Source organism: Lepidochelys olivacea (genome assembly GCF_965140295.1).
Source record: "Lepidochelys olivacea isolate rLepOli2 genome assembly, chromosome: 13".
Taxonomy (NCBI): domain Eukaryota; kingdom Metazoa; phylum Chordata; order Testudines; family Cheloniidae; genus Lepidochelys; species Lepidochelys olivacea.
Window position 1 is genome coordinate 3,978,215 of NC_140423.1, and position 24,861 is coordinate 4,003,075.

General features: G+C 45.2%; 1 protein-coding gene across 3 annotated transcripts in view; it reads right to left on the bottom strand.

Annotated features, from left to right (window-relative positions):
- Positions 1–1,091: 1,091 nt before the first annotated feature.
- The window catches only part of STMN3 (stathmin 3), a 41,489-nt gene continuing 17,719 nt past the window's right edge, over positions 1,092–24,861 (bottom strand). For all 3 annotated transcript variants that reach the window (XM_084645671.1, XM_084645670.1, XM_084645669.1), the window contains exons 3-6: positions 11,482–11,577; positions 10,183–10,358; positions 8,889–9,080; positions 1,092–7,864 (exon numbers count right to left, since the gene is read on the bottom strand). In XM_084645671.1, the coding sequence (XP_084501797.1) occupies positions 7,805–7,864; positions 8,889–9,080; positions 10,183–10,358; positions 11,482–11,577 (524 nt within the window). In that variant the 3' untranslated portion in view covers positions 1,092–7,804. The remainder of the gene's footprint in view (positions 7,865–8,888; positions 9,081–10,182; positions 10,359–11,481; positions 11,578–24,861) is intronic.

A 24,861-nucleotide genomic window follows, 5' to 3' on the forward strand; every position in this document is an offset into this window, starting at 1 on the left:
GGCCATTTGCCAAATTAGCCAAAATTTCATCCAGTGAAAGCAAAAATGGATGTGAGGTGAAATGTCCAGAGCATACAGGGAATTTAGCCAAACATCTTCCATTTAAATGGAGAAATCCCCTGGGCCACTTTGAAAAATCTTACCTGCAGCTCCTATTTCTTCTCTCTAGATGTCCTCCATGGCCTTCCCTGTGTCCTATGGTCTTAAGTGCAGATAACTCACTAGGTTTAAAAGACCAGTATTGCCCTTTGTATCCCCTACTCATGACCGTGTATATTCCATTTTCCCCACTGCATTTTCCACTGAATGCATCCGATGAAGTGAGCTGTAGCTTACGAAAGCTTATGCTCAAATACATTGTTTAGTCTCTAAGGTGCCACAAGTCCTCCTTTTCTTTTTGCAGATACAGACTAACACGGCTGCTACTCTGAAACATTCCATTGCCTGTGACTTTGGGTGCAGGAGCTGGTTTACTGGACTTCCTGGATGTTTTCTTAGATCCTGTCCTTGTAAGACATTGACCTTCAAATACTGTTGAAGTTAATAGGCACCCAGTGGCATGAGGCCTTCCCTTGTATCCCAGGATGGAGGTGCCTTTCCAAGGAGATTTGAGCCGGTATAAAGTGCAACGTTTTGGAATGAGGTTGCTTTTTTTAAAAAAAGAAATTTTTTTTAGGTAAAAGCTACTTCTGCTGAGTTGAGTAAGGGCCAATGCTAAAAGATGTTTGTAGGTTTCCCAGAATTTTAACCCTTTTTTTTGACAACTGACTGCTGAGTTTTTGATCCTTCTCTCCTCATGAAAGGGCTTTGAACTCTTCACTTCCCCTAGGATTAGGTAAAATAATGGTGTTATCTGCATTGAAGTGTTTAATTAGTTAGTTTTTCTCCTGGAGAATGTAGTTAAATTACAGATCTGTGAGCTGTCTTTAAGGATGGGCAATAATTACTATTTAGTTTAACAAAAACCTAGATTCCATACTCTATCTTTGAGCCAGTTTTATATTCTGCTGAGTTATTATTTTCCCAACAAGAACAGAAGCCGTGGAAGATTAAAATAAATTGGGTGTATTAAGAGAAATGGAGGCATGTGGTTTCATACCAAGTTTATTTCTTTTTATTTTTCATAATCACTTCTTTTGCACAACAACAACCTCAAGTTGACAATTAAATGCACGTGGTAGACCTAAAGGAACCAGACAAGGCTCCATTACAGTGATGGAAAGTCTGTTCATAACACCATTTACAGTATCTTATTGAGCTATTTGGGAAGAGCAAAGATAGCACGCACTGGGTCATGAGGAGTGAATCCTGCACAAGGCCAATGATATTCAAATCCAAATTGGCTCCAGAGAGAACACGGGGGCAGCCCTGGGGAACTGAATGGGCCCATTGTTTAATTTTTGTCTTTGCAGGGAGGTGGCTGATGGCCTAATAGTCATAATACTCAGCACTTGCAGAGTGCTTTCCATCTTCAAAGTGCTGTGCAGACATTAACTTGTTAATCCTCTCAACACCCCTGTGAGGTAGGGAAGTATTATTACCCCGTGTTACAGATGAGGGAACTGAGAGACACAGAGAAGTGGAGGGTACCTCTATGCCGCAAGAAAATCTGCGGCAGCAAGCCTCAGCACCCGGGATCAACTGATGTGGGCTTATGGGGCTCGTGTTATGGGGCTAAAAGTAGCGCTGCAGACATGCCTGCTTGGGCAGGGCTCAGGCTCTGAAACCCGGCGTGGGCGGGGTTCAGACTGAGCAGAAATGTCTGCTTTATTTTTAGCCCTGTAGCGCCAGCCCAAGTCAGTTGATCCGAGCTCTGAGACTCTGGGGCTGCAGGCTTTTTTTTTTTTTTTCTCTTTCAGGGTAGACTTACCCCAAATGACTTGCCCAAGTCAGGCATTCCTGGCTGCACTTCCTGTGTTCAGATAACATCCCTCCAGCTTCCAGTGAAGTTGGTTATCCCCTCAGCCCCGAGTAGGCTCTGGGTTATAGAAACCTAAATGCTGGTTTGTGCCCCTCATCTACATTACTTAGGCACCTGTACAGAGATGGAGTTTATTGGTCCTAATATGTCATGTCATCCCTAGCATGGTTTGCAGTAAGTCTCTATAGCACCATAAACAGCCATTCCCTGACTCTTGTTTCAAGTTTGATGTGGTGATAGGTGGGCATATGCATATAGAGTGTATACACATGTGCATGTCTGTACATGCTCACTGTATGTGAATACACGGCCGTCACCACTGCAAGTGCGCAAAGCCAGTAATGCTGCTTAATGGAATGAAGCCAGTTACGTGAGACAACAAAGTTAAACAGAACCAGGGGCAGGGAGTCTCACTGGTCCTGGCAAGGGAAAAAACCTGAAATTTACACTTTACTGGAGCAGTGTCACAGCTCTGATCCCCTACTGGAACATGCACGCAATTGTCTGTGAATTGCCAGTGGCACTAAAAGGCTAGCATCTGGGGTAACTCCCACACTCTGACTGCGGCAAGGTTTATTTGAGAACACAACAAAAAATGGAGTGAGAACTTCCAAAATAGACATGAACGAGGAGCACTCTGTTGTCACTTTATGGGCCGTACAGCCTTGAGAGAATCCCTTAAAACCAAATCTGAATACTTTCTCTAAATAAAGCAAACGGAAAGTCTAATATTTGGAACATGAGCCAGATTGTTCTAGTTCTTACCCAAGAATTGCTAATCACCAAGATGCTTGTGACACCTGGGAAATAATTTATCTTCAGGTTCATCTTCCTTTTTCTCTACAGGGTAGGAGTCTTTAATTTGCCCAAGAGAACAGGGAGGGAGCTAGGAATTTGAAATGTGTATACACACTGGTGGTCTTTTGCTACCACAGTTCTTTCTGTTACACCTGGAGTATACATTAGACTAAATTCTCTGCTGGTGTAAATACTGACTTCATTGAAGTTACACCGAAAGAGAGTGTGGCCCAAAGTAGATACGCTGTTACGCAAGTAGATATGCTCTTAGATGCAGCCACTAACAGCAAGTCTAGTTAGAAATTCCCATCAATGAGTGTCTAAGGGTATGGCTGCACTGCAATAAAACATGTGCAGTTGGCCTGTGTTAGCTGACTTTTCCTCTTGGCTCAGAGGCTACAAAACTACACTGTAGACATTCAGGCTTGAACTGAAACATGGGCTCTGGGACCCGGCAAGAAGGGAAGGTCCCAGAGCCTGGGCTCCAGCCCAAGGCCGAATGTCTACACTGAAATTTTATAGCCTTACAGCCTGAGCCCCATGAGCGCAAGTCAGGTGATGTAGGATAGCCATGGGTATTTTATTGCCAAGTAGATATACCCTAAAAGGCCACAGAAGGAGCTCAAGCCCTGTCATAAGAAATGGTGCCACAGGAATTTGTAAATTGCATGCCACGGAAAATACCTGAAGATGGCAACATGAGGGAATGGCTGAAGAGCCACAAGAAAAATGAAGTGTGATGGAAATATAAGGGAGTTAATGGGGTGGGGGCGGGGTAAGAAACCCCTCTTCAGGCACAAACTGCTTGTTAGCAATTCTGGGACGTCAACAGGAATGAAATAATTGTGAGCTGATGTGGATTTGTGAACTGAAGATCAAAGCGATGTATGATGCTGTCAGGCACAGCGTTAGTTCAGGCATGTATCTTGCATCTGTCATTAACCTCTCTGCTGCAGTCTGGACTGTGCAAACGTTTCATCAGCAGTGTTAGTGGGATGTCCCTCCAAGCAACAGGAATTGCATTCCCAGAGGCACACAGCCACAGAAACCAAACACGTTGCCCTGATACAGCCAGTGGCACTGGACAAACTCATTTCCCTGACATTCAGTTGCACGGGGCAGACACAGCACCATGTTATACCTGATTCACCTGGGCACACCATACAAGCATTTTTCCCTGACATGACATATCCCATCAGATGTAACAAACCTTTCCCTGACATTACTGATGCAAACCTCTACCTGACATGCCCCTGTTTCTCTCCCTGATGCATCAGTTTATCCTGCACAAATGCATTTTCCTGCCATGTCCACTGTACCTCACAGCACTGAAGGTGTAAAGGTGAAGAAAATGAGGTTCCCAGCTCTCCCGTCTGCACAAGCGCTATATCCTAGGCCCCTCTCTGCCCAGATCTTGTGTGAATCACCAATTTGAGTATTTGTCAGGCAAGCTATTGCAAGAATAAGTCTTCACCTGAGATCAAAATTGGCCTGTAACTGTGTGGAGGCGATCTTGAACTGGGAGCTTCACCATGAAAGTCTGAGATGGAAGATACAAGCAGAGGCAAAAATTGAGACCTGGTGACTGTACAGGATAAGGGAAGGAAGGCCCCCAACAAAGACCAGTCTGCAGCTACCCACTTTCTTCTGCATCATACATAGAACCATCCATTTCTTCAGTCTTGTTCCCTGGTTACAGGAAATAGACTGGACTACCTCCGCAGAGGCAGAGTTGAATTAATACTAAATTGGACCCGGCTCCATTACATTTTAGGGTTGTGTTTGAAACATCACGTCCCACCCATTAGATTTTTTCTCCTGATCCTCCTTCTGCCCCACTCCTGGAATGAATTCTCCCAGTTCCCACCCACCCTGCCTGAAGGACTCTTTGGTCTGCCTCCTACTCCTGACTCCCTGATTTACCTTCCACCTGAAGCAGCCCAGACACTCAGCAGACAGCAAACAGCTATGCACTGTGCTGCCACTTGGCTCTCGATGTACTGCTCTCTCTGGGCCTTGATCCCACAGCCCCAGGCATCCTGCCCTCACCTGGCCCTGCCTCCAAATTCTTTTGAGCCCAGTGGGTAATCAAAGTGGAAATGGTTGTTTCTCATTGGTTTTAATCTCGTGCTCATGACTACAACATTTCTGATAATAATAATCATCGTCATAGTACTAAAAACAGTATTTACAACAAGCTTCAGGTCAGAATTACACACCAAGCAAACACTCAGCACTACAGAGAGTAGGACAGGGTTAATATCTTGCAGACATCTTCTCAGCTCCCACCGGTGTGAGACACGGACATTTGACAGTTTCAACCATTTCTTACACACAAACATTTTATTTATTCATTAACTTTAAAATTTATTGTCACTATAAGGATGAGATGATTCTGGCGATGATTCCGCAGTGTACACAGATGCTTATCTAAGACAACTGCTACTTACAAACTGATCATTAGCTACTGTTAAGAAATTCAACCCTCAGTTTCCTTTCCTTTTCCCTACCCTGCCCCTAACATGCTTCCTGTCCCTGGACACTGCTGGGGCCAAACAACAGTCCTGGCCTTTCTCTGACCCTGGCAGAGAGGTTTGTGGCTAAGCTAGTCCTTCCCTTTGGAGCAGAGCTTTTCCCTAATATCCATAAACATGTTGTGGCCATAGAGGGATCTTCTCTATTTAAAAGGAGAATTTATTCTCTGGTAGATTAGGGAGAGGCTAGCGGCCTTGTTTCCAGCAGCTGCTGTCACTTCTTTACCACACTATTTGGCTTTTGTAACCAATTGCTACCCATCTGGTTTGGGGCATGGCAGATTCCTTACACTCTGCCAGCTCGTTGTAGATGGAAAACCTGCAGCTTCAGAACTGAGTCAGCAAATATTTGTTGGGGAAGGGGGGCGCAAGGGGAACTTTACACCAAATATGAAATCCCTATCTGCTTTGGCATCTTGACACCACCTGGTGCCTTTGTGCTAGATGACATTCCAGCCCTGCTTATCCCAACCCTGGTTTGTGACACCCCTCAGCGCCTGCCTGCACAACTGCCAGGAGCCATTCTATGTACAGTAAAAGGAAGCAGTATATACATGTCTGTGGCACCCACTGGGCCAAGAGCATATAGTTGTTTGGACAAGTTATTCTCCTTGGTGACATTGCCTCCACAGAGCCGCACTGGAGGAGTAGTGTGCCTCACCGAAAGAGTGGCTTTTTGAAGGTAATGTGTGCAAAGGGCACCAGTTACTAGAAAGTAACCTCCTGTTCCCCTTGATGGCCTGTTAGTTCATCCTGGGTTCCGAAACAGACTCCATTATGGCCATTGGGAGAGGGGAAGTTTGTGACACAGTGAGGATGAATTTCAGAATTTCAGGAATCATGATTTCTTCCCGTATTTGTGCCTATATTCCTGTTCCCTTTCCTTGGAAACACTGCACTGGTCTGGAAGAAAGGTACCAGTACACTGCAAAAGTTGGAAGGTGGGAGGAAAGAATCTTTGCTGCTCTATGTTCCAAAAGGAAAAAGAGCTGCCATGTTCTCCCCCACAATATCCTCCCACAAGGAAATGCTCTTGTGCAAGCCGAATCCTGCACAAACACCCTATAACAAGTCTTCACTGAGTTTAAGATGGTGCCTTCTTGCACTTTAGCCACAGACATAAAAAGGCCAGTTGATGAATCAATCAAGTCAAATTCAGATCTGGCGTTAAGCGTCTGCCACTCTATTGACCTCAGTGATGGAATGGCAGACCCCTTACAGTTGGCTCATCATCTGCTTTTACAGCAGCCACCTCTGTAAACAGTGACCTTACATTTCTACCGCCGTGACTACACCAGAAGCAGGTACACAAACATCTCCTAACCCCTTCTGTCTTCTCCCTGGCAGCGTGTCCCCCCCCAACCCCCCCCCCACCTGTCTTTTCCAAAGCTGCCATTCTGGAAATACCATTGAAGAGATCAGGGTGTCCTTTGCTACACTGAAGAGCCAGAGCTCTCTGGTTCATTCTATGATCTTTGGTCCAAATGTCTCTCCTGTAATGGTATTGAAGAGTCACATCCATCTTTGGGAAGAGGGAACAGTAATTCTCCCAAATTAGAGTTTTTCTAAAGGCTGGTGGGCTGATTCACAATCACATACCCTTTCTAGTTTGTTTATTTACTTACTGAAGTGAAATGTTATTGTTTGTGAAATTGATTGACAGTCCTGGAAATCGAGCCACCCCAATTATCCATAGAATCGGGTTCAACACAGGCAGTAACTGTGCAGGCTTCCCTGACACTGCTTAGCCAGCGTGCCCCAGTCTTGCCTCTACAACTGAGAGGGTAGTTCAGTCTACAGGCTTATTCAGCCCGTGGCCGACTAGGCTATCCACTAATGCCTGTGGTGATGATATTTTTTGTGATATGGGCACCTGTCCACTAGGCTCTGAGACCCCCAGCTAATTTCACATGGGCTACCAAAGCACTATCAGAAAGTAACGACTAAGTCACTACCTACCTGGGCTGGCTTCAAACCAGTGACCCAAGGTGAAAGGTTCTGCATGACATAACCAATTCCTTGAGCCATCTGGTCTCCTTCTCCATCTGCTGGGAAACAATGGATCCATTAACCACTCCCTCACAAGGAAGAAATCCTCACTATTTACTGCCCATTGTCTTGACACTGATATCTGGCTCAGAGCAAACACCAAGAGTAGTATAAGCTCTGGATAGGAAATCCATATCTCCATGACACTGCTGGTTGAATTTATTAATATCTGAATTCTTTACATCTGTTTAAGAAAGATTTTTAAAAAAGAACAAAATCCCAAAGAGAAGCTGATTGATTGGTTATTGACTGATTCTATACTTCATATGAACTAGCTGCTAGTATGCTTAGAGGTACCCCATGGCCTGTGATCCCCCACAAGTACTGAACAGTTAAGGATGGAGAGAGAGAAGCGTGTAGCTGAGGAACGAACACCAGAGGGTGGGGGGAAATGGGGAACCGAATGTTGCATCTAGACAAACAAAATAAAATGGGTTGGGTGGGTTGGTTGGTGGGTTGGTTGGTTGTCAGGAACCAGGTGCTAGATGTGTAGAAAAGCCCTTTATCCAGAGATCTCCTCCCGCTGTTCCTTGTTCCTGCGAACCTCAGCTGCATGCAGTTCCTGCAAAGACATGGAAAGGGTTACAGCGTCTGCAGGCTGCACAGGGCAAACCCAAGGCTGTTTCCCATCTCCTCTCAGTTTAATCTGCAACTGAACAGTTTCTGGTTTTGTGCATGCATCTCCTCATCCTCAGGAGCCTGGCACCATCAAACACATACACTCAAACACTGTCAGAGTTGGTGTAATTCCACTGAAGCCACTAGACTTACACCTAGGGTAATTTTAGCCCCCTCCTATGCAGAGTTCAGAAGACCAGGCATATCACATGAATGTTCTGTGAATGGGTCTTCAGTACCAGTGTTCAGAGCCTGCTGCAGCTGGCTCACAGAAGGAGCCCCACACAAATGATGTCCTGCCCCACACTGAGACCGGAAGCGGTTGTAGCCTCTGGCCCCAGAGATGAGCAGTTATCAAACCGCAGTGCAGCAGAGGAGACCTGAGGTCAGTGCTGCCTTTGGGCTCCCAAGCAAGGGCCAGCAGAAGATAAAGTAACGTTCTCTGCCATTAGACCGGAGGAGGGGGAGCCTGAGCCTGCTACACTGCTCTCAGGTGCACGTCTCCTCCATCTCATGGTATCCTGAGCTACTGCTGAAGAACTCTGTTTAGTACCTGTTCTGATGGAGGAGAGGTCAGATGTGGTAAGAAAGTGCCCAAAACTCAGTGCTCACTTTCACACAGCCAAGTATAGAGTCCCACCCCCCTCCAAAAACGTATGAGGCAGAGAGAGAGAGAAGGAAGAAAACTGGGGAGCAGGGCTCCAGAGGGAAGGGGTGAGCAGAGCACATTCAACACCTTGGGGAGGGAGAGTTACACAAGGTAGCCTAGGAAAATGGTGGTGCAGGAGATATAGATTGTATACAGAGCTCTGCTCTCATGGTGAACATCCCAGCTGTGTCTGAGGTCAGCAGGCCAAGCTACAGATGCTAGGCAAAGGCTTTGGTACCAGTAGCCACTATAATATAGGCAGGTGTCCTGGCCCTGCCCATTCTCTAGGTGTGCTGGGACAAGGGAATCTAGCACTTGCCTTCTCACGCAGTCGCTCCCTCAAGGCAGCTAGGTGAGCTTCACGGATCTCCTTGCTCAGCTCCATCTTGTAGTTGAGCTTCTCCTCAGCCAGCCGGCTGAAGTTATTGTTCTCCTCCAGGGCCTTGTGCAGCACCTCCCGCTCGTGCTCCCGCTTCTCCGCCAGCTGCTTCAGCACTTGGGCCTCCTGGGTCTGTGGGAAGCCAATAGTGTATGTGAAAGGAATTCTTCATGTCCCTTGTCTCAGAGATGCTTCCCTGATCTGATCTGCAATGTCTCCCTGGAGGTGCCACAACCACCTCCTTTGGGTGTCTGTCCAAAACCTAGCAACTCTGTTATAGGATTTGCACTCAATATTTACTCTAAACTGATCTGCCCCTCTTAAGGCTTTGACCATTGCTTCTTGTCCAACCATCTTGCATTCATGTGGCTACCCCCCTCCATCCATTAGATGATATTTAGATATTGCGACCATGTTCTCCGCACCCCACAAATCCTTTCTAGATCACATGCGACAAATTTTCAAACCTCTACATTTGCACCTGCATTTCAGGCAGGTAGATGTTAAACATCCCAAATTCTGTCTTTGCTGTGTGAGCAATACTGTTGGTGCAATTTGCAAGCTATGTAGAGACTCCTCTGGGCATCTGTCCCTATATATTAAACTGCCTCTTCTCCTGCTCTTACCCACAAGTTTCTGTAGTGTCGTGGTTTGCCTCTTTTTATAGTTTCTCTAATTTTCCAATATTTTTCTCTATTAAGACTTTAAATTATGGTCATAAATGAAGTGCAAAAAGAGCATTGCCAGCTGTTAAAAAAGCAATGACATGGTGCAAAAGGCACTGATTCTAAGCTTTACTGGATGTGTGGCTTATATTTATATCTCCTATAGAGATAGCTAGTGATAGAGATTTTCATTCTGCAGCATCGGGTCACACATATAATTCTCTATGAAAATCTAAACCAGAGGACCACAGGATTCCATAGATCCACAGATTTTAAGGCCAGAAGGGACCAATGTGATCATCTGTTCTAACCTCCTGCATAACACAGGCCAGAGAATTTCATCCAGTGATTCCTACATCAAACCTAACAACTGGGGGTTGAACAAGAGTGTAACACACAGCACTATTACCAATCACAAGATGTGGCTCCTAAGTAAAATCAACGGTGTTGTTCACCCCCAGCACTGTATCTGTTTTTCTGTCCCCAATTATGAGTTGCGGTCACTTGGAGGGCTTGGTTAAAACATGATTGGTCATATAAGTTAGCATTTCCCTAGAATATCCTGCTACCTTCCTCCTCTCCTCTGCAGCCTCCAGCCTCTTCTGCAGCTCCTCCAGGGACAGGTCCTTCTTCTTAGGGGGAGAAGAGAGGACTGGACTCTCCGGGGACAAGTCCGAAGGGGACTTCAGGATCACTTCAAAGCTCTGGCCAGATGCCCTTTTGTCCAGCTGCTTCACCTCCATGTCTATGACAGAAGAACAGAAGCACTTGATGGATTATAGGACACTTATGAAAGAGCTAATTTGATAAAGGCACCTTGCAGAAGCTGCTAAGTCAAGCCCTGAAGCTATGATCACCAAGTGAGACCTGGTTGTGATGAGATGCTTCTAAATGGGGTGTATTGTCACTTGAGTCTCTGCTGGAGAGTTTCAGAGAGGTGAGAATTTGAAGTCAATCATTAATTGCTGGTAAAAGGGACAATGACACTGTACAACCTAGAAGTAGGAGCATCATTGTCACATGTTATGGTGCAGACCAACAGTAGGCAGTGGTGGTCAGTAAGTAAAGGGGATTCGGGGATCCAGCTGAACCTGCAGGGGAATTTTGGGAGGCAGAATGGAATTACCCATGTTGGAATTTGGCCAGGACACCGGAATTAACTTCCCTGCTCTTATGAAAAGGACCACGAGGCCTTTGGTGACCACAGGAGGTCAATACATTCTATCTGAAAGATCCAGCAGCAGGATCTTTCTCTCTGCCCATTCAGGGGCTTTTCACAGGAATTGCATACAGAATTGTGTTGTGTAGCCAATGCAATTAATCTTACAGCCACAGAATAAGTACAGCATAGCTGATGGCAGCCACAGAAAGGCCATACTGCTGATAACATCAAGACTCATATCCCAGGATATGTAATGGTGCTGTTTAGTAACAGTCCTACTGTTTCTCGGTGTGTAAATATGGGTCACAGGTTAATAAACTATTCTAAGGAAAAAGAAAAAGGAGGACTTGTGGCACCTTAGAGACTAACCAATTTATTTGAGCATAAGCTTTCATGAGCTACAGCTCACTTTATCGGATGTAGCTCACGAAAGCTTACGCTCAATTAAATTTGTTAGTCTTTAAGGTGCCACAAGTCCTCCTTTTCTTTTTGCGGATACAGACTAACATGGCTGCTACTCTGAAACCTATTCTAAGGAACTGGACTAAAATACCATGCTCCAGTAATACAGAAAACTTGGATCAGGACATGAAAACGGTCTCTCTCCCTAGTCAGGAACCCAGCCTAATGTACTGAAGTCCTCCAAGATTTACAGAAGCTGCCTGCAGATTGGATCTACAAGAGATTCTGTGCGTATGTCATTTACCTCCATACTGGTAGATGGTATTGGGGTGCGGCTGAGTGTGGAAACAGGAGCAGATCAGTGAGAGCAAGGACAGCTCCTTCATTTTCTCCTTGTAGGCTGAAAAGAAACAAACAGCAATGAGTGGAGAGGTCTACTGGCAGTCTCATGTCTTTCTCAGGGGGAAGGAAGCAGAGGGATACACAGAGACTCATTTGTCACTATTGGACTCTCTGAAGGCCTTTCCAAATAGTCAGATGCTGAGATACTGTATCGGTGATTCCCACATCCACTGCGGTACAGTAAGCTACACAGTGAGATGCCTTAAATGTGTTTTACCATCTTTGCAGCTCTGAATCACCCAGGAGGAATCTTCCCCCCAGTTGCAAGAAAGGCAGGTTGGGAGCTGGTGAATTTCAGCACTTATAAATAACTACACACTGAAGGCTGCCCAGATACCTCCCCTAAACAGTTCCAAACTCAGTAATTAAGAATGACATTTAAAAAGCAAACCCTGCAGCCTGTAGAGAGGATCCCCTCCATTTTATGATCCTGCATTTCTGATGTCAATCAGTAATTTACAATGAAAAGAAGAGATAAGGCCAGGTTTGTTGGGAACCAAGGTAAATTTGGGGGAAGGAGGGATAGCTCAGTGGTTTGAGCGTTGGCCTGCTAAACCCAGAGTTGTGAGCTCAGTCCTTGATGGGGCCCATTTAGGGATCTGGGGCAAAAACTGGGGATTGGTCCTGCTTTGAGCAGGGGGTTGCACTAGATGACCTCCTGAGGTCTCCTCCAACCCTGATATTCAATGAAGCACTACTGACAACTGGACCAATGATGCATGTAAATGGCTTTTAACTGTAGCTTGCAGGGTGAATGAAACTGACCACAAACCTGGCTCTCGCTGTGTCCTGAAGCCACAGCCCAAGGACAGAGCTCTGGGCTCAGGGTGACAGAGACTGAGTGATGCTAAGGGTTGCCTGGATGGTAATTTGATGATGTAAAGGGGGTTGCTATGAGTTAACTGGGTAACGTTGAGGACGAAACTCACCACACCAAGGGGTGCTACTGTGCCTCTGACCTTCTAGCTGGGATAAGCAGGATTGTCAATGACCCTAAGTTTTGCAAGATAAGAATTGTCCACTGAACCCCCATCCTGCCACTCTGCATCTTTGTGGCAGGTCTACCTGTCACATGGGTCAGGACAGTCCCAGGAAAAGGACTCCTGCTGGAGGCACTGACTCACAAAAAAAAGAATGCCGATTCAGCACACTGTGAAGCCAAGAGCCCGGGAGGGTGGCAGGCCCACAGTGGAGATCCCTGCACCTCTGACTTTCCAGTGCAGCAGCATCTCTAGTGCAGATCTTTATCTCAGCACTAGATTAGAGAGAATTTAAATGGATCTGGTCATTGTCCTAGGACCTCCCCTCCGCCCTTTTCAGGGAAGGTTGCTTCTGGTCTGCAATGATGGTAAAACCTGCCTGTTTCTCCCTCCTCCCAACTGTCTGTGAACGAGACTGGGATACACAATCCCTTCTGGCTCAGCCCCAGGGCTGCTGCTAGCGTGGGCTTCGCTCGCCATTGTTGCGACAGCAGGTTGCAGCTGCAGCAGTCCTCGGTGGCACTGAGCACACTAAGCTGCTGCCCTAATCAGAACAAAACAGGCCCAGTCTGCAGAGTCTACTTTCCCAGCATAGCAGGCACCCATGTTCTCTGAGGTTAACCCATTCCTCCCCTGTACACAGAGGCGCTCTTGGAATGAACCAAACTACTCAACACTTCTACGTGCCCTTTCCCTCAGTAGGAGTTAATTAACCCTCACTGCACCATGGCCAGATGAGGAAGTATTGTCTCCATTTTACAGCTGGGGAAACTGCTATATTTCAGTTGCCAAAGTTTTGACAGCAAGTCAGTGGCACAGTTAAGGATAGGACCTAGGAATCTTGACTCATAGCCCCTCCCGTGCCCCCTAGACTCCGCTGCTAGTGGTCAAATCATCAGGGGCGTAGTGGGAAGAACACATAGACTGATGGAGACAAAGAACACATGAGTTGTTGGGAGCCAAAATGTCACAGCTGTCTGGGGTTCGATTTTATTAACAAAAAGGAGAATTATACAAACCCCAGCCCAAAGCTTCTCCCCAGGAGTGGCTGTTCCTAGGGTCCTGCCATCAGGACCAGCGTGCCCCAGCCTCTGGTCTCCCCCGCAGTGGGCTACTCCCACCTTGCTTGTATGCAGGATACAAAGGAGCCACAATGACCTCAGTGAGTCAGCTGTGATGAACCAGCCGCTCTCTGCAGGGCTAACAGTAGAATGCCACTGCTGACCTACACTTCAGGCCTCCTCAAAGTACCAAGTGCGAGGGCATCTCCTACAGAAATGCTCATTCCCGTCACTCTGCTGAGTCTGCTATGTAACCTTTAGGCTAGGAAGAGGCTTATGGAAGAGGCTCATTAGAGATTTGCCCGGAAGAGATTTTAGAGGAGCTGCAAAGCTAAGGCACTCATTTTCCAACACTGTCATGCTGTTTACCATGTCCCCTCCTGGACACCTCACTTCCCAGCCTCCCAACTTGATCCCTCATCTTCCCCCTGGCAACAAGCATTTGGAAAGGTGACAGTAGGAAGGACATAAGAGAAACATACTCTCATCTCAGTGCCATGTGATTCTTTTGTACTTGTGTTGTTTACCTCCTTTCCCTGGCTGCAGGACTTCATATTTATCAGCAGCAACTCTGCCTTTGCTACGCCACAGCCCCCACTGCTCAAATTTCTCCTGGTCACTTTACAACCCCTTCCAGTTCTAATACCAAACACGAGGCTGATTGTGTTTAAATTTACACCAGAAAAGACCAACTTGCTGCAGCAATGCAAGGTGCAAAGAGGGGCAGGTGGTTGTTGTTTTAATTTAGCTAATCAAAAAAGCTTTTGGAAATCCTATGAGAGCCCTGTGCTGGGCTAGAGCCAGCAGCAAGCATCACTGCTTGGTGACTGATGGATGCTTCACCATTATGACCAAGGCAGCTTTGTGAACCGCCCAAGAGCTCAGAACCACTGAGCTGAGGAGCTGTTCTATTTCCTACCAGGTGTGCAACTGTAACCGCACATGGCTAGCAGGTGACACCAGGAGAAAGACAGTATGTGCCTGAAAGAAAAAATATATATAGCAAGTAAGTTCTTATTTCAATCTTCCCTTTCCTGCAAAGGAAGCTTGTTCTTTCAAGGTACACCTTGTCATTTTGGTCAATCTGGGCTCTCTGTAGCTGGGGAAAGCAGAGGATTTGGACCTGTCTCCATGGACATTTTGGATTTTCTGTCCCCTGAAGATGCAGGCCTAGTGTCTTGGTGAGGAATGATTCTTGTTGCTCTAATGCACAGGTTTAGCATGTTCCTCCCGAAACTAGGCCTAGGAAGAAGTTTTCCCATGAGCATTTTAGCAGGGATCTTTTCCTCCTTTTTCTGGCAGATTGAGCAAGGATCTTCCAGGAGGATCAAGTGTGTCAGTCTCTTATGATTGCAGGGGGTCCAGCACTGCTAAATCTTTGGCCTTTCCCATCTCTTCCTTTTGGAGAAAGCCCACCTCACCCTTTTTGGCAGACGGAGCAAGGATTTTACATGGGGATTAGGAAAGGTGGGTCCGTTTCTTGTGATTTCAAGGGTCTGGCCAGGACACTGAGACCTGTGGACTTTTGCTGGCAGATGCTACGGTGTAATTTGGGCATACGTGTTGAGTATTTTGTTATAAGTAGGTTTCAAACCATTCCAGGGCATACTGTTTCAGCAGCCATTCAGTGTCACAGTATTGCCATGGTGTGGCTGTTATACCTTAGTGCTGCCAATGAACCCAAAAGGAGCACCCACTGGGCTATGGTAAAAGAACTTATCACTGTAACAGAAACAAACCAGACCATGAGGCCTTTACTTTGACATCTACCTCGGGAGCTCCGTGTGATAGAGAGGAATTAAACAGAGAGCCCTGGTGCATGGCACACTGATTCCACTGGCTGGTAACTCTCATTTTCTTGTGTTAGGTTATCTGAGCTTTACTCTGTCTCCACAGAGTCAGTTTCCTGGTCTCCCTTCAGACTCTTGCAAGATACAGCTTCTTCCTTTCAGCAGTTCTGACCCAGTGTTCACCAGCTGCACCCATTCCATTTGGAGCTTTCCTTCCCTACTCCCTTCCGCAAATTGGCTCTTTCTGTCAATTACAATGAAAAGGAGCAAGAGGACAAAAGGACACTGGTTAATCGAGCTGCTGCCAGCAGCGTAATGAGCTGGGAAAGTGGTGTGTGAACATCTCCTGGCACTTGAGACTCTGCAGCTCCATCCCGGCGCCAGCTACCAGAGGCAATTAACAGAATCCAGACACACAGGTTGGGGGAGGGGAGCAGGAGGCTTTTAGCTTCGGAGGGCTCAGCAAGTGTGTGTATGGGGGGCGGAGGGGGGGGGAGCCACAAGGGAAAAAATCCGAGGAGCTATGACCTGTGGTTTGTCTCTTGCTACAAAACAAAGCACAGGTCAAGCTCTTCTGCTAGAATAATATCTTGCAACAAAGCAGTATGGTGAAAACAATGGGATTATAAAGGGGAAGTGGTGAAAATCCCTCTGTTCTTAGAGGCATTTTCTCCTTGCTATATGGGTACCAAATCAATATGCTCTAAGGCCATATCTATACTATGAGCCAAGGGGCGTGATTCCCAGCTCGCATACGCATACTTCTACTAGCCTGATGAGGACTAGCACCTGTATAAATCGTAGTATAGCTGTGTAGCATGGGCATTGGCAGGTTAGGTGTGCTGAGCAGAAACCCGCCTGAACCCATGGGTTTGTACTCAGCACGGCTAAGCCATGCCGCTGCTTCCCAGGCTACCGTGGCTACCCTACTCTGTATACTTGCAGTAGGTCTCATCGAGCTGCCCCGAGTCCGTGTATGCGGGCTGCGAATCACACCCCAGCATAGACGTAGCCTTGTTTAGTTACTCCAATCTGCCTGCTGGAGGAGGCGAAAGAGCTTAGTGGGATAGATGGGACTGGAAAGTGGAGCTGTCCGTTCAGCACCACCCACCAGCTATGGCTGGCCACCCTCTGAATGAGACAGGAACTGGAATGAATGCACTAGCTCAACTGGTTCCCTACACCCACAGCTTTTAACTGAACCCTAAAAAGGGGCAAACTTGGACAGGTTCAGCCCAGTAGGGCAGGATCTGGGACTGTCTCTGGAACCAGTAGGTGGGTCAGAAATAATCACTTGTGATCTAAAGGGGATGTTCAAAGTCCACTATATGGCTTACAGGCTGTCAGAGCAATACTCTACTCCTCTCTACAACCTTCTACCCAAGGCTCTCAAAGCCCTTTACAAACAGTAACTGAGCCTCACTTTGGAGTTGCGCAGGACTATCCCCATTCTACAGAAGTTTGAAACGCAGACATAGAAACAGTAAGTGACTTGTCCAAAGTCACACAAAGGTAGGAATAGAACAACAGAAGAGTCCTGACTCCCAGTTCTCTTCTCTAACCACTAGGTCACACTCCCATCCCAGAGCCACAAATAGAATGAAGGAGTCCTGATTTCCAGCCCCCATGTTCTAACCAGCAGAGCACACACAACACTTCATCTCTTGATGAGGAGATGAATGCATGGGGATCCAACAAACCTTTAACTCTCATGGCCTTGTGTTTGGTTATCTGAGCTTTACTCTGTCTCCACAAAGCCAATTTCCTGGTGTCCCCTCAGACTCTTGCACAATACAGTCTCTCCCTTTCAGCAGCAGTACCCATTCCATTTGGAGTTTCCTTCCCTGCTCTCCCTTCCACAAACTGGCCAACCCTGGCCTCCCAACTATTAGTCCCAGAGGCTGGAACAATTGCTTTCAGAGAATTCTGACAGCCCGGAGGTGAAAAGACCTCAGGTGGGTAAGGGTACCACATGCTGACTGCTCGTTAACAGGGCAGAGAGAAAGGGGAGCTTAAGGCAACATAAGTAAGCCACATCCAAATGAGACTGACTAATGATTCCAATGATCTTTGGAATCGAGAATGGCCTTAGTGTAAAGTCCTGGACTGCTAGGAGTGGGGTAGCCCAGACCCCCCTCCTTGCCATGTGGCACATTGTAGAGGCAGCAGAAAGTCTAAGGAAAGTGCAGGAGGCCCAGAGCAGTGACTCACACAGGCTATCCTTCCCCAGATTTTCAATGGGATTAGAAACACCTGAAGTTTAAAATTGGGTTCTTGTTTAAATTCCATTTTAAGGAGACCAGATTCTCAGTCAAGTGAATATTCCCTTATGGAACCTTTAAACTGATATAATTGCATCCACACTACAGGGAGTTGTACTTTTATTCCTCTAAGAATAAAGAATACATGTCCATAAAGGCAAGGCCAAGGTCTCCCAAAGCAGGAATATTTCTAATTCACATCTGTTCAGAAAGAACCTGTTTACATTTCCCAGGGGACCAAAAGACCAACAATTTTAAGTGCTAGCATAATGGAGTTACTAAACCGCATATTTTGATATAGCTGTATGCAAATTGGGACAGCAATTGTGCACCTACTTATTTGCATGTACAAATCCCCCTTTTGTGCACATAAACATGAGATTTTGCGGGTATAATGGGCACATACATTTTTTCTGGACATGCCTATTGCACACACATTTGACAATTTGCTGATCAGGGTACTGTATAACAAGCATGCACATAGGATTGTGTTAGAATCAGATGGAGCTCTCCACTTAAGTCACCCATGTGTATTTTCCAGCTTCCATTAGGTTCTGAAGGAATGACAAGGTCAGCTGAGTTAGCATTGATATTATATATGTGTACAAATTAAGGCAAGATAGCTTCCAGCTCTTCACTTTAAATGCTTTTATAGATTTTAGGATCAGAAAGCCAATAACCGACTCAGAGAGGAGAAAATGCACACACACAAATTGCAGTTCCTTTGTTGTGCTGCATTATCTATACCTATCTATTCAAAGTGGTAAACATTTTGTGAGCAGACAAGCCCTTACTCTTCTCTTGGTGTCCCCTCCATGTCCTTCTTCTTTGCTATGTTTCATTCTTATGTGACCTTCTAAACTCTCCTGCTCACATGCAGTGGGACTGAAAGATGTGGCGGGACAGTGGAACAGCTATTCCTGATATAAAGTTACTGCTCTCCAGCTCCTACTTCCTTTTTTTACAACAGCATCACATTGCTGATTCATGTTGAGGCTGTGATCCATCACAACTCCCAGATCCTTCTCAGCAGTGCTGCTGCCAAGCCAGTTATCCCCCATTTTGTATTTGTGCATTTGATTTTTGAGGTTGCCTTAACAGAGGCATAGCATGCAAGTCATGGGAGGTGACAGTACCGCTCTACTTGGCACTGGTTAGGCCTCAGCCGGAGTACCATGTCCAATTTTGGTCACCAATGTATGGAAAGGAGATAGAGAAACTGGAAAGGATTCAGAGGCTAGTGACAAAGATGATCAAAGGGATGGAATCCAGTCCATATGAGCAAAGGCTGAAGGAACTGGGTATGTTTAGTTGGGAAAAAAGAGGAGATTATGGGGGGACATGATAGCAGTCTTCAAATACTTGAAAGGCTGCCAGAAAAAGATGGAGAAAAGTTGTCTTGCCCTCTGTGGCAAGAGAGAACAAGAGGCAGTGGGTTCAAACTACAGCACAGCAGATTTAGATTAAATCTCAGGAAAAGCTTTCTAACTGTATGAGCAGTAGGCCTATGGAACAGATGTTGGGAAGGTTGTGGAAGCCCCTTTACTGGAGATTTTCAAAAGGAGGCTGGGTAGCCATCTGTCTTGGATGGTTCAGACACAACAAATTCTGCATCTTGTGGTCCCTTCTAACCCTATGATTCTATGGCCAGTCACCCCTTGGCCCCCAAACTAGTTTGTTTTTCCCCTTCCCCTATCTTCCTTCTCTCTGCCTTGGGTGTGTGTTTTTTTTGTTTTTTTTTTAACAAATGTGAGCACTTCAGGGAAGGGATCAGGCCTTCTATTATGTTTGGAGAGGGCCTAGCACATTTTGGACTGTACAAAAAATAAGAAAATTAATAAATAATAATTGTTGTTCTCTTATAGGTGCTGGGACTTGATCTCCCGCTCCACCTGTATTAGATGTAGGCTGGTGTCAAATTTCTTTCTCATTCACTCACACACAAACTCAATTCAGATAAATAGCTCAGTCTTCACAAACTGTTATTGCAGCCAAGGGAATGAACAATACAGCCAGGAATATGTAGCTCTCAATCCTAAAAAAGGAATGGGAATCCAGTAGTCCGCAGCTCACTTAAATGGTCTCCACTGTGTGATCAAATTTCTGGAGTGAACCCCTTCATACAGGTAGCACCATTATTCAGTGTCAGGCGTTTTTGGAATATGTATTTATCAGTGGTTTTCAGGCTTTTTTCATTTGCGGACCCCCAAAAAATTTCAAATGGAGGTGCAGACCCCTTTGGAAATCTTAGACATATTCTGTGGACCCCAGGGGTCCGCAGACCACAGGCTGACAACCACTGGTATACATGATATCATGATACTTCTCCATTAGTCAGCTGGGGAAGAATTTACTATTCACCGAACTAAAAGGAAACTGCCTCTCAGCCACCACTTAGGATACCATGTCCATAGAAGGCAAAGCCAAGGTCTCCAGGAGCAGGAATATTTCTAATTCACAGCTGCTTCAGAAAGAACCTGCTTACAATATCCAGGAGACTAAAAAGCCAACACTTTCAAATGCTAGTGTACTCCTTTTCTTTTTGCGAATACAGACTAAGATGGCTGTTACTCTGAAATGCTAGTGTAATGAGGGTTATACAAGAAACCTCACATTTTGATATAGCTATACGCAAACTGGGCAGGCAACTGTGCACCTACTTATTTGAATGTACAAATTCCCCTTTTGTGCACATAAATGTGGGGGTTTGTGGGTCTAAAGGGCACATACGTATTTTGTGGATACACCCATTGCACCCACATTTGACAGTTCGCTGGTCAGGGTACTGTATAACAGGCTTGTTATTTAAAATAGGATTGTGTGATTATACGAGCACATTTTTACACATTTTTAAAATAGCGGATAGAAGCAGGTGGAGTGCTCCAATTAGTCACCCGTTTGCATTTTCCTGCTTCCATTAGGTTTTGAAGGAACAACAAAGTCAGCTGAGTTAGCACTGATATTATGTATGTGTATAAATTAAGGCAGAAAGGCTTCCAACTGTTCACTTTAAATAGTTTTTATAGCTTTAAGGATCAGAAAGCCAATAACCCACACAGAGAGCAGAAAATACACACACATGCAAATAGCAGCTCTTTTGGGACCTCATGCAAGAGCCTCACTCTGAGTCTTGGTGAGATTGGAAATGTCATGGAGGTGGCACCCATGGGTCTTACTCTGACTAAAATGGAAGACGTTATTACAAACAGTAGTTTGTAGATGCCCATCCAAGGCAGAAATAGCCAACATTTTCCTTTTCCTTTAGGCAGACAGCTGCAATACAAGACTATGCAAGTAGTTCATTAAACCTGGCTATAAATTTCATCGCTAAGCAGTAGAATGTTTTTGCTTCACACGTATCACTGGGGTGATCCATTGCGAATGGCTGAGTTTTGCAAATTAGTAAGTGAGCAAACACAATGTAAAAGCCACAGAAAACGCATCACAAAATGAAGAGCCTGATCTCACAAAGTGCTGGGCATCCTTATGTCCCATTGCCTTCAGAGAACAACGCCCTCACAGCCTTTTCAGGCCACAGACTTACCACAAAAAGTGTGCAGTTGGTCTCTGAGCTCCTGTGGATATAGGCAATTAAGTTATGCTCTGATTCTGCTCCGTTCATATCTCTTTACATTACTGGCACAACCCTTTGACAGACCCCTTGTGCAAACCTGAATGTGCACCGGGCACGTTGCATGAACAAAATGACTCTCTCTCTCTCTATTGTATTTTGAGTGAAGTAAACAAGCATGGAAGAGGAGTTAACTGGATTCTCATTCAAACAGAGCTGCTAAGAAGGTCAGAAGAGCCACCACCTTGCTTTCTCTCAACTGACTCACCCCAGAACTCCCCCAGTGTACTCTAGTATGATTGCTGGGTACTCACTCCTGCTCTTTGCCATTAATATTAGCTCCAACACTCACACATTTTAAAATATTTCTGTCACAAAGTCAATCCCTGGGGATCCTACTCTAGCCAGCCCTTGCCCCACTTTTACATAGTGAACAGAGACTAAAACGGATTCTCTGGGGAGATCCACAACAAATACATAACTGGGATTCACCCAAACAGCTATTGTCCTATCCCAAAGCCTTTGGTATGTATAGGAAATAGTAGAGGTAGCATGTTACAGTGTACAAATATGCTGGGCTTGGATGCAGAAGACCATGGTTCTATTCCTAGCTCTGTCACTAATCTTCCGTGTGAACTTGGGTAAATCACTTTGCCTTCATGTGCTTCTATTTCCCTTCAATTTTACTATTCAATTAAATATATAAGTTCTTCTACTGATCTCTTCACCATAGTATCTGAGAGTTATAAGTGCGTTAAGCAATATGACTGTCTATCAAGTGTTTGTTCTCTCATTCTCTCTCTAAGGGCCGAAGTGTGTGCAGGGGATAGGAGTGTTTTGTTTTGGAATTTATATATATACACACACATACATGTTGCTATATCTTTGTTAGAGAAGGCAGGTCAAAGAAATGCACCTTGCACTTAGAGCAGATGGGGGTGAGGTTTGTGACAGTCCTTACTTCCTGAGGAAGTTCATTCCACAGTCTTGGGCCAGCCGCCAAGAAAGCTCTGTCTCCTGCACATATGTGCTTTACCCTTTTGTACAGAGTTCATACTGCTAGAGGAGTGCGGTTGTCACTCATGGTCTTCATCCTCATGTAGCTATTCAATGTCCTGGGTCCAGGGTGTCTGGAAGGTAAGGACCAAGACACTGAACTTGGGAAGCCAGTGTAGGATGTGAAGGACAGGTGTGACGTGCTCAAGGTAGCCAGTGTTGCCAAGGAGAAATGCTGCAGCATTCTATACCAGCTGGAGTTTCCAAGCTCTGAAGACTTCATGCCTAGGTATACAGCATTGCAATAGTCCAGCGAAGAAGTGACAAAGGCACGAATAACTGAGATTAGCACATCATCTGCCAGGATGGGACAGACTCTCTTAGCCCACTGGAAATGACAGAAAGCATTACTTGCGGATGCTGCTATGCTAGAGCTTAGTGTCCGTGAGGAATCCAGGAGCACTCCTAAGCTACAGACTGAGATGACCAGTTATGAGCGTGTACCTTCAACCAAACGAGACTGCATCATGGATGCAAACTCTTCAAAGGGCTTTCCTCTCCCCGCCAGCATCACCTGTTTTGCTTGGGTTCAGTTTCAACCAGCTGTTCTTCATCCGTGAGCTGATCTCATTCAAACACTGGGCCATCTTGATGGTAGTGGTATGGTTGTATATGGTGAAGGACAGCTAGAGCTGTATGTCATCTGCATACTCCTGGCACCTGAGTCCTTGTCATCTGATCAGTTCATCTAGTGGCTGCATGTAGACACCCTTTGTATGTCTAATCTCTTTAGACCGTAAACTCTTTGGGGCAGGGTCTCTCTCAATATAAATTTGTTCAGCGCCCAGCACAGGGGCTTCTAAGTGCTACTGCAATATAATTAATACTATTTATCCTCTCACATTCATTTTTCTTACTTCTTCCTCTCTATCTGCAAAAGAAGGATAGTATTTACCTACCACTGCCCCCAGGATTAGTGTATGCAGCCAAATACTTTAGAAATGCTAAATATTTTATCACCCTTTCCCCAGAGGGAGAAGCACATGCACTGGAGTGTCTTGTTTTGGTAGGGTCTTTTGGGTGTGTTTGTTTTATAAATACGTGTTGCTATGTATTTATGGTAAAAAAAAGTTACGTTATGATACACCCGGTGTAGTTACGATACCTTTAGGAATTACCAACATTTACTACTGGAGGGGAATCTCCTTATAATCCCTTTATTTTCTCCCCCATTTGTTTCTTCTCCATGTTAAACTTGGACTCTCTATATTAGTGGCCCTCCTTCCTATTGAAGCACACCCTTATTACAGCAGTTGGGGGATAAAGGAGGGGCAAAGTAGCAGAGATCAACTCAATTCCACTTATTGAGCAACCAGAGGTTCTAGTGATGGGTTCTACTGATGGGTTCATGGGTGGGAGTGGGGGTGGAACAGAGACAATGCTCCTTCTCCCTTTCAGCAGCCAGAGAGGAGATGCTTCAAATTTATAAAACTCCTATTTGATGCAGGCTGATACAAATGACAGAGCCACCAAGAAGAATCCAAGGACAGTATTTTGGTGGGTATCTCAACACCTTCTTCTTGGCTAGAAGATGGGAGATTAGTGGGGATTGGATTTCCTTGTAGGTGTTGCACCTGGACAATGGGGTGCCCCATCTTTCATATATTAGTCAATTTAGTTCTCTGGCTATTGGGATGTCTGGTAAAATTAGACTGTAACCCTTAAGGGCAGGGATTGTCTTTTTGTTATCCAGCAAATGGGACTGGGGTCTCTGGGCACTACATCAATACAAGTTAAAGAAATAATAGTAATAAATAAATGTTATAGACCTATGTAATAAATCTAAGTCATGTGAATTCAGACAGTTAATAAATGGATGAAATAGAGATTGAATATTTATGGTATAACTGATAACAAGGTCAAAGCAAGGTTATTACAAGAAATTGACTTGACTTTGCAAAGAAAAGCTGGGCTAATGAAAATGGTGTTTTCCAAAGAGAGTGTTGACAAACAGTGAAAGAACAAAAGTGCTTCCAGTTAAAAGTGCAGACTAATGCATAAACACAGAATAAAAAAGGGTAAACAACCTGCAGAAACCAGGAACCAGCTGCCCAGGTTATGTAAACTGACATAGCTCCATTTTAGACAATGGAACTGCACTAGTTTACACCACCTGAGGACCTGACTCCAGATTTGTTTGACAGAAAGGTTTACAGCACAAAGAGTGCCGTGTCATGAATGCAATAAAAGCAACCATTCTGCAGAAATGTGCTGCTTTCCGCACAGACTATAAGGAAATCCAGAATGCAAAAATACATTCATGAATATAAACACAAGGACAAAGCTTTGATGGAGATGATGATGCAGAAACAGAGTTCGTTGTTGGGTCTCTCAAGACATTTATAAAGCAAGGTTCTGTAACAAATTGACAATGATCTTGGAAATCAAAAAGTTGATTTTAAAATCGATACTGGGACATCATGCCATAATATCACAGATCATGAGATCAGAAATGTTAAATATAATGCACAGTGCCAATCTGTGCATTGAGAAGTGTAAGAATAGAGTCTGAGATATCCTTTTCTGTACAGGTTTGAATACTGTCATATAAGATAATGGTCAC